A 9,611-nucleotide genomic window follows, 5' to 3' on the forward strand; every position below is an offset into this window, starting at 1 on the left:
CTTGTTTCAGGAGTAAAGTTCCCAGATTTCAAACTTGCATATTTGTTTCATGTTTTTCTTAGTTTAAAGGTCCTTTGCTGAAAAATGTCTTGCTTTCTGGTCTATTTATAAATGCAGTACTTGTTAAGTGAATAATGCATGTCATAGCTCGGTGCTGATACTTAAAAGTTTATGTTTATACATGCAAGGAGGACACTATAATGTTTATTTTCCTTGTGCCTCCAACTCTCGGGGTCTTGCAAGGGTGCCTAAAGGAAAAGTTCTTTTATTGTCTCCAAAATAACATTTTTTTTATTGTCTTATTGAACCCAGATACATTCTGCAGATAAATGATTATGATCATTTGTATTATTTGTATAATATTTTGTTTACTATTTTCTTGCATATTTAATCACATTTTAAAATCCATAGCTACAAAAAAAAAAAAACACCTCCTTCCTCAGTTTACAACCCAGACACCCTTTAGAAAAAAGCTCATTTCTTTGTCAGTATCTACAATCCCAGTGTTTCACTCACCACCCACAGGTCTTGCCTGTAGGTGGGAACATAAAACATCGATTGACCGGTAAATCAACTGCTGCATCTTCAGGCTAAGCTCTCTCTGCACCTCAACAAACCCAGTGTAACATTGTATCGCTGTAAAGATACAATATGAAGCTCACTGAAGTTGAATTCCTGGCTTTTTCATCTTTTTTTTTTCCTTTAAAAAAAAAAAAAAAAAGATCATAAAAGTTCCAGATAGATCCAGAATTTCTGTTTACAAGTCCTATCGACTGATGCGAGTGTAAACCAGGCTCTCTGTCCAGTCGTAAAGAGCCTGAAAGTGCAGTAGCAGTGGGACCAGTATCTGGTAATTCCAAATCACCTCCAATTAAAAACCCTAAAGATAGGGTTGTATACCTTGGCTAAGTCTGGATGGCCTGTGTGCATTGGGACATTGATCTTGTCAGCACCAGACACCACTTGCGAGGACATTGTAGACAACTTTAGAAGTAAGATCAGGTCTATTATATATAGCCTTTAAGCTCAACAAAATGTTTTTAACGTGCCTAAAGCATTGTTTTTACCTGAGAAAACAGTGGAGAGTTTTATCCTGGTTTGTGGACCGATGCATTGTCAAGTTTTCTTCCATCTAAAGCCAACAACCTGCCTTTTAGATCCTATTCAAACATTCATTCATTCATCATTCATTTTCTAAACCGCATCACTTTTAAAAACATTTTATGTAGCTTGTTATAGATATAGTAAATTACTTTCTTTAGATGGGTGTCTTCAATTCAGCAATGTCCACTCGGAGTTTCTTTCCTTCATTTTCTTAACCGTTAAGTCAAATTAAGGGTTGAAGGGAAGCTGGAACTTCCCAGCAATCACTGGGTGAGAGGCAGGGTACACCCTGGACAGTTTGTCAGTCCATCACAGGGTCAACACAGAGGAACAATTTTGAGTAATCAATTCACCTAGCATGTATGTCTTTCGACATGGATGAGGCAGTCGTCCCCGGAAAGAACCAGGGAGAACATGCAAACTCCATTCAGAGAGGCCAATGTTCAAACCTCACCCCGGCCGAGGCTCAAACTGCGACTTTCTTACTACAGGGGCACAGTGGTAAACACTGCCCCAGTGTTTACCACTGTGCCCCAGATCTGAAAAGATTTTAGTTACATCAGAGTCTTCAACCCTGTGAGACCCTTGACTCCGTGAAAGGCATGCCAAAGAATCTTTATAGGACCATCTTTACTGTGGACCCATATTTCCTGGAGAAGCGGAGAGCTCTGGTGCATTGTAGACTCTATAAAGCTGAAGGCTGCGTCACAACAAGAGCCTGTGAACTTAATATGGGTCGCTGATGCACATTCTGTAAGCAGGTGTCACAGTCATACTTCATGTGACCAATTATCTAAAGCAACAAACACTCAATCCACTGTGAGATAAAGTACATTCAGGACACGAGATGTAGTGTGCAGGGAAATTGCCTTTCCAGTAAACTGTCCAATTTTAGTCACATCTGTACTCATCAAATATTGGAACTGAGATAAGGAACATTGTGAGTTAATCATATTTCTGTAGGAAACAACTTGTCCCTTTACACCTCCTTTTTTAAGACAATGATACTTGTGAATCATAAATATTGCTCAGTAAAATTAAATTAAATATTTCTGGTAGGGACACACAATATTGGATTTTTGAACAGTATCTACTATCCCAATGTTTTACAACTCATTTAGCCAATAGCAATTTTTTTCTTTTCATCTATGCAGGAAAGTTATCAATAAATTACACATATCATACACACACCTCTGTGACTGGACGTTCTCTTCCTGTGCCGTTTAGGTCTAAATGACTTTATTGCTGTTTTGTTTGTTTTTTTTTTTTATTAACATTTTATTGTTGTCTTGGTTTTTCCAGATGGAGGAAATCAACCAGAGATGACTCAAGGTAAACCTCCGCGAATGCCCATCAGGAGGAATTTGTCTGCGTTACTTCCACAACAGAGCCCACAGGCCATTGCCAAGTCTCAAGTGTTTGAGGAGGGCATGTTTCCACTTCAGTGCACTCCAGAAACTGTTCAGAAATCAGTTCAGCCTCAACCGCTAAGTTCCTACAGCAAAATGGATCCAAACACAACCTTTGAAGTTATAGACAATGATGATCAAACTGCAAATAATGCAACTATCACAATAAGCAGCGCCAGTCCATGTTTAGCATCAAAATCCACAGACTTGTCAGCACCCACTCAACACCGGCACCTTCCCAAAGCCACTGAGGGAAACCAGATTTCTTCTAAAAGGTGAGATCATGACCACATCTTCTCTTTAAAAGTGTTTCTTTTTTTTTTCTTTCAAAGAATAAAGTACTTTAAAGATTTTAGAAGCACTAAATGAATAACCAATCACTCAGAGCACGTTGAGATTGTCTAGGCTGCACGCAGGCTGTTTCTCAGTTGCATGTAGGCTGTTTCTGATCGCAGCATGAAAAAATGTTCTGCACCACATCAAAGGAGTGTCTTCTCAACTGTCGTGCACACATATCAGTGTGACCTAGTCAGATAACCAAACATTTTGTGCAGGTGGAAATGGGTTTTTAAACTTGGACCAGTGCAAAAATGTGACAATTGGTCTTTGCAAATGGAAATAATGTATGTGAGATTTGATCACAAGTTCTCTCTTGAGACGCATGTGGAGGTGAATTCCAATGAAAGCACACAACTGAAGTACTTTGAGCTGTTCAGTTGTGATCATATCACTCAGAAAGCATGCTAATGCTGGATGTGATCAGGGTCCTCCAGAGGAGTAAACGGCTGAAGAGAATAGCTTGAGTTCATGTACATTTGATTAGTAAATACAGACATTTAGCATTATGTTTTTCATTCATTTTCAACATTAAAAAAAATCTGTAGAGAATTAACACTGACATGTATTCTTTATACAAAATATTTCAGAACTTAATTGATCCGTATGGCAACCTGCTGAATGTTTGAAAGTTCTTGGTCTTTTCTGCAACTACGCCTCTGAAAATAAGAAAGGCTTTCTTACTTTATTGAAAACTAGGCTAAAGATAGAATGCAAAAACGAAGTCTAAACTCACCGGCAGGTTTACTGTCTGGAAGACTGGGTGAATAACTTCAATCCCCTGACAAGCTGACAAGCACCTACATGTCTTTAGCAAGAACTAGCAAAACAGAAATGAGAATTATTGTATTTTTGTGCAGAACTAACTAACTAACCTCTAAATTATAATGCATTTACCCAAACAATGATATTGATATTGTGTCTGAACTAAAATACCTCAAAATTAATTTGTAAATATAATGAGAAGCTGTCTGTCTTTAGAAATTGAAAATCCATATTAGTAGTGGAGTTGGCATCTGACAACCAAGTTGTCCTGAAGTCTCTGGTCATGGGTCAAGTCTCTGGGGGAAGTGGTTGCAGGAAAAAGCATTAAAACTATTTCAGTAAGATTGTAAGAGGAAAATAGTCAAAGACCTGATGCATCACTTAAGATCCAACAACTGGTGAAAAATGATTTTTCCGAGCTGCATGTTTGGTATGTGGCAGCTCTATGGGCACATCAATGAAAATAATATAGTATACAGACACGGCAGAAGGGCTGGGCTTCAGTCTATGAAAAAGGTTGAATTGATGCCACTTTAGGTGGGTTCCCCTAGTAGGTTTCCTACACCCTGTTTTGTTTTGCATGCTATGGGCAGCTTTTTGTTACACGTTGGTCTTGATGTCAGAGCTCTGTCTTATAATAAAGCAAAGCTAAGACTAAACAAAGGGTTGATGCTAGATACTAATTACTAAATCAAATAGAAAGTAAGACAAAATTAAAGTTGAATGAGTGGATTAAAGATTGAGGTATATATATATATCATCTCTCTCCAAGCTGGTGCTGTGATAGGACATCACTATGCAGATCAGAAAAGCTCAATAAATAATTTTATTTATTTATTTTATTTCAAGAAAAGCACTAGGTTGTTTTGTTTTTGTTTTAAGTTTGTTTTTTTATTCAGAGTTTTTGAGTTAGCAGCCCCTTGAGACATTTTTTTCTTCCCACGTGTCCCTTTCAACACTGGATCAACAAGTGGACTAGACATAAAACCAATATTTGCCAAAAGGGGTCAAATCTAAAACCGGTGTTCAACTTTTGACCTTACTGAAAAAAATTATAAAATTGAGACACCCCAATTAGAATCTTATCTGGTGTACAATAAAGGGGGGTTACCTTAAATTAACTGCAGCTAAATCTAAATGAAACATTTCACATCAGGTTTACTTCTATCAATATTTATCAAATCTTTCTGAAACATTTGAACAGTATTTAGATAATTTTATTAGTCATTTTCTTTTGGTGGAAAATCTTTTTAATTCCACATAAACCCAGTGTCAAGTTGCTACGTTAACACAAAGCTCTGCTCTATAGACAACAGATCACTCTTTTGCAAGACGTGAGAAGAGCCAATCCAGCATACATGGACATGACCTCTGCAACACAAGGAAAGCGTAAATTTAACCGGTAAGGCACAAATTTCTTGTTTCTTGCATTCATGTTAGTCATTATGTTATTAGGATAAAAAGCCAGATAAGATAATAGGAGCTTGAACTGATTCCTCTTCATGTTTTTTTTTACTGTTTGTTATAGAACCATCCGAGAAGAGGCTCTGTCGTCTGTGCCGGGTTTCTCTGCACCAAAGCGCATAAAAAAAGACCCCTCAGTGGCCCAAAAGCCAGTCAGAGTGCATCGTTTTGGTGGTAAGCATGTCAAAACAAGAAAACGCTAGAGAATTCACACACTAAAGACAAAATGCAGTCATGCTCCAGTACATGCCAGGTTCCTTTGTCAGTTAATTGCTGCAAAATACTTTGATATCCACTCCATGGCTACTGTGATTAGTTTGTGTTATAATTTTGAGTTATCAGGATTAAATGAGTTTCTGTTATTAAGTCCTTTGTTTTGCATCTGTTGTCAGGGTCTGAGAACAAGCCCCACAGAGTTGTAAGGTCCACTTCTGAAGGGAATCTCAACCTCCTCGAACCTCAGAAATCCAGGTCTATTTTCTATAAAACGTCCCAGCAGTTCAAACGGGTGGCGAAGCGGATGTGAAGCAACACTCCATTCACATCAAGCCAGTTTGCTTTTCCGTCCATGTTCGTCTTTTTACAACAGTTTTTCTCAAGAACTAGAAAATAAATAAATCTGTTGTGTAGATTTCTCCAGCAGAACTGAATAAAAGTGACACTCAATGTTGTTTGTTTATTTTAGTTTTATTTTCTTACACTATTATGACTTGATTTTGTATATGAACAGTGTATAGATACAGCCCCACTGTAAATAACTCATCTGGTTTACCATTTTAAATTTATAGTCTAGACCTTTCTTAAGTTTTTAAATTGTATTTAGTGACATTTGTGGACAAACTAATAGGATAAAACGTCTGTGTTTTTAACAGGTTTTAGAACATTAGTTGTATTTTAGGTGACCACATTCACAAGGCAGCTAATAAAAATTTAACTTTTCTAATCTGAGCTGATTAAAATTAGCTGTTTTCTGTGTGTTTCCTTTGTATTAGTTTTTGTTTGTTTTGTCTTTATTCTAATGTACAGTTTCCAACAAGATTTAATCCTACATAATAAAACTCCATATAACAAAATCTATGGCTTTTGTTGGGGGGAAAAAAATCAATTGGATGTGTCTGCATTTTGTGCCACTGTTGTTGTCAATGAATGTTATTTTCAATTAAGTTTGAGTTACAAGATGTTCCAACACTAAATGAAGAGCATCGGACGAGCTTAGGAAAGGTGAAAGTTAAAAGTCCGAAGAACATTGAACCAAACTCAGTGACTCGTGCATAACACTCATCTTTTTGTGCAGTGAAAGGGAAGTAAATGTCACTGCTGTGAATAGATTATAGACTTTGTGTGGAGAAAACTTTTAATTTTTTTTATTTCCGTCTCTTAAAAAGAACATTATTTATGGACAATCAAATAATTTAAAAGATTCAACTAGCATTCAAAGTTTTAGTACAAAAACATTCACATCAAGCACCCTGTCATGGAGATTCACTCATGACTGAAGGGGAAAAAATAGGGTATGAAGGAACAATTCAAGTGCAAATGTTACAAGGTCACCCTCCTAATTCACTGTTTTAATTCCCCATATGACGTTTTCATGCAGGCTTTTCAGATGGAAGATTATTCCTTCCACCTTTTCTAGTTTATCCTTCCCTTCTGTTTGACATTGTTTTGTTAAACATTTCTAGAGACTTTATGCACTTTGAACATCAACTTTAGTATTGTTGTGTTTTCAGTGATGCAGGGATTCAGCTGAGTGCTCTGTAGGGTTTTCACTGTTTATTCTACAATAAGTCTGTCGAGCAGCCTTCATTAGTACAGTCTTCAGCAAGCCTTTGACACCAAAGGTCAGTGTTACAGTTTGGTCCTAAAAGGTCCAGCAGATCAGGTGTGTTCAAACAGGGATACACTGAAAACCTGCAGGACCTCATAGGACCAGATTAAGTAACCCTCCCACAGGTAGTCACATATTTACCTGTTTGGACTACTTATATGTTCACACCGCTGCTTTGATCAGCATGACTTTGTGAAAGCAATTTAAAGATCATGCATTGACTTAACCTGGAATTTGGGCACAGGCAAACAACCATTCATGCTCACACTCATTCATAGGCACAGTTTAGAGAAACCAATTAACATGCATGTCTTTGAACAGTGGGAGGGAGCTGGAGTGCCCGAAACAACCCACACATACACAAGGAGACATCAAACTCCACAGAGAAAGGGCTCCAGCTGAGGCTCAAACCAGCAACCTGCTTGTTGTGAGGCTGCAGTGCTAATCACCACAGCATCATGCAGTCCCAAAGTCGGAATATTCTGTTTTGTTTTATATGACACTTACATGGCATGTAGCTAAAATGCTTTAAAAAATGGTATGCCTGGCAGTTATGTTTCAAGGCTTTTTCTTTCTTTTAGCACTGATGACAGCTTTGCAGCAAAGACCGCGTGCATGGCTGAACAACCCCTTAAACACAGCTATACTCTGTTGGCATGTTAAATATACTATCTGTAAACCTTAAATTTTTTTTAAAGGCACAACACTGAAGGTCATGTTTTGTTTTGTTTTGTTTTTTTGTTTGTTTTCTTATATATTTGTTCGTAGTTTGGTTCTGCCACTACATCAAGTTTTTTACCAATTTGGCCAAGGACGCTTAAAGCCTACTTCAATCCAACATATAAATCAGATTCTTTCCTAGAATCAGATAAAATAGCATTAAAGAGTTAATCAGTTTGTTTTGCTTGTACATTTGAAGCTGTCGGGTGTGATTCAGGTGGTCCATGGAGGTGCTCTCAAGTTCAAGTCCACACCAATCAACCAAATATTCATTTAAAAAAAAAAGGCATTTCCTGTTTTTGAGTTCTTTTTATAATTCCATTCACAAGAGCATCCCAGGATTTAAGTGACTCAAAGTCCTTTAACTGAGCTGTAATGTCCTTTTAACTAAAAGCGATGAGAAGTAGCTGCTAAATACTCGTTTTAAATTGTATTTTAAAGATACTGGGCATTTCCTGGTTGTATTTTTATCCTGATCAAATTAAGGAGAATCACTGGGAGCAAGCTTTTATTAGAATGCCATACTAAAAACAAAAGTTTTAAAAAAAAAAAAAGAATTTCCAGACCCATTGTGAGGGTGGGACCTCATTGCTCTGTCTGGAGAGAACTAGACTTGTCACTTTGAATTCAGTCTTGCAACTTTCAGTGGCACAGCATTCAGTGTGATCTTTATTTTTAGCTCAGGAGCTCAATGCATATATCAGCACTGTACTGCGCAAGCACTGACACCCTCTCATGCTCTCATTCACAAGAATCTCTTCATTGTGTGTGAGAGAGGGAGGGAGTGTGTGCGCACACAGGGAGGCAGGTCTTGGCTAAAGTTTATTAACTTTCTCTTAGCCAATGAGGCGCTTTGTGCGTTTTTCCTGCTGACCAATGGAACAGATTGAGAGGTTGGAGGTGGGTGTTGCTTAGCAACTGCAGGTAGAATCTCAGATCATGTCAGACCCATTGTTTTATCTTGCCTCCCTGAGAGACATTACAAGCTATCTGTTGTCATTTGTTGGTTTAAAAAAAACACTCTTCTGCAAATGCATCACAAAGTTGTTAAGTCTATTTTTGTATTGATCACAGAGAATTTATAGGCATCCTAACCCCCCCCCCCCCCCCCCCCCCCCCCCGACCCCTCCCCAACACAAAGCACTTTGTTGATTGATTGCCATTATGCTTCTCGATGTAACTGTTTTATTTAATCACCATGTCACTCGTGCAGATGCAAGAGAATTTAAAATGTATTCCTTTAGGGTTTGCTCCTCATTAAAGGGTGCTAACCTTCACCGAACCTCGAACAGTCAAGGATGAGGAAATATAAACACAAAAAGACAATGCAGCTCAAAACAGAGAGGGTGCATAGAGATCAGCATTTGCAACGTTTAATCTCTCAGACACATCACACATGGTGCACTATTGAATATAATTTTTGCTCATGTTTTGATTTATCAAGTTATGCTAAAGAACTTCTGTATTTATGCAGACACAGGGTTCTGCAAATGAAAGCATACTGCATGATCTCTCTCACAATATTCCTGACTCCCACAATGTCACACGTCACGGCAGTGAACTTTTCATCCCCTGTCTAATTAGATGACCTGATATCTTAAAGCAATATGTCAGAGTGGAACAACTAGTGGAGAGCTGATCACTAGCACTTTGTGTCCTCTTGCCACTAATGGTGTCACTTGTTGGCTTCTGTTAATTCAGTGACAGATGCATATATATATATATATATATATATATATATATATATATATATATATATATATATATATATATATATATATATATTTATATATATATATATATATGTATATAAATACATCAATGACACCTAGATGTACATGTGCTAAACAATGTGAGTATGTTGAAGAATGGACATGATTATTTCTGTTTCAAATGCTGGAAAGAAGTGCAGCCTTGGTATTTATTCATCTGTTTTGTGCTCTCCTCTGATACAGTCAGTTCTTTCTTTTTTCTTTTTCTTTTTT

General features: G+C 37.5%; 1 protein-coding gene across 1 annotated transcript in view; it reads left to right on the forward strand.

Annotated features, from left to right (window-relative positions):
- kif18a (kinesin family member 18A) overlaps nucleotides 1-5,604 on the forward strand; it is a gene marked incomplete at both ends in the record, with an annotated part of 28,919 nt that extends 23,315 nt beyond the window's left edge. Inside the window, 4 exons of the mRNA XM_079244418.1 lie at nucleotides 2,407-2,788; nucleotides 4,924-5,016; nucleotides 5,143-5,252; nucleotides 5,471-5,604. Of these exons, the coding sequence (XP_079100544.1) occupies nucleotides 2,407-2,788; nucleotides 4,924-5,016; nucleotides 5,143-5,252; nucleotides 5,471-5,604 (719 nt within the window). The remainder of the gene's footprint in view (nucleotides 1-2,406; nucleotides 2,789-4,923; nucleotides 5,017-5,142; nucleotides 5,253-5,470) is intronic.
- Between the last annotated feature and the right edge of the window lie 4,007 nt (nucleotides 5,605-9,611).

The sequence above is a fragment of the Telmatherina bonti genome, assembly GCF_933228915.1.
Source record: "Telmatherina bonti genome assembly, chromosome: 1".
In the NCBI taxonomy this organism is placed as follows: domain Eukaryota; kingdom Metazoa; phylum Chordata; class Actinopteri; order Atheriniformes; family Telmatherinidae; genus Telmatherina; species Telmatherina bonti.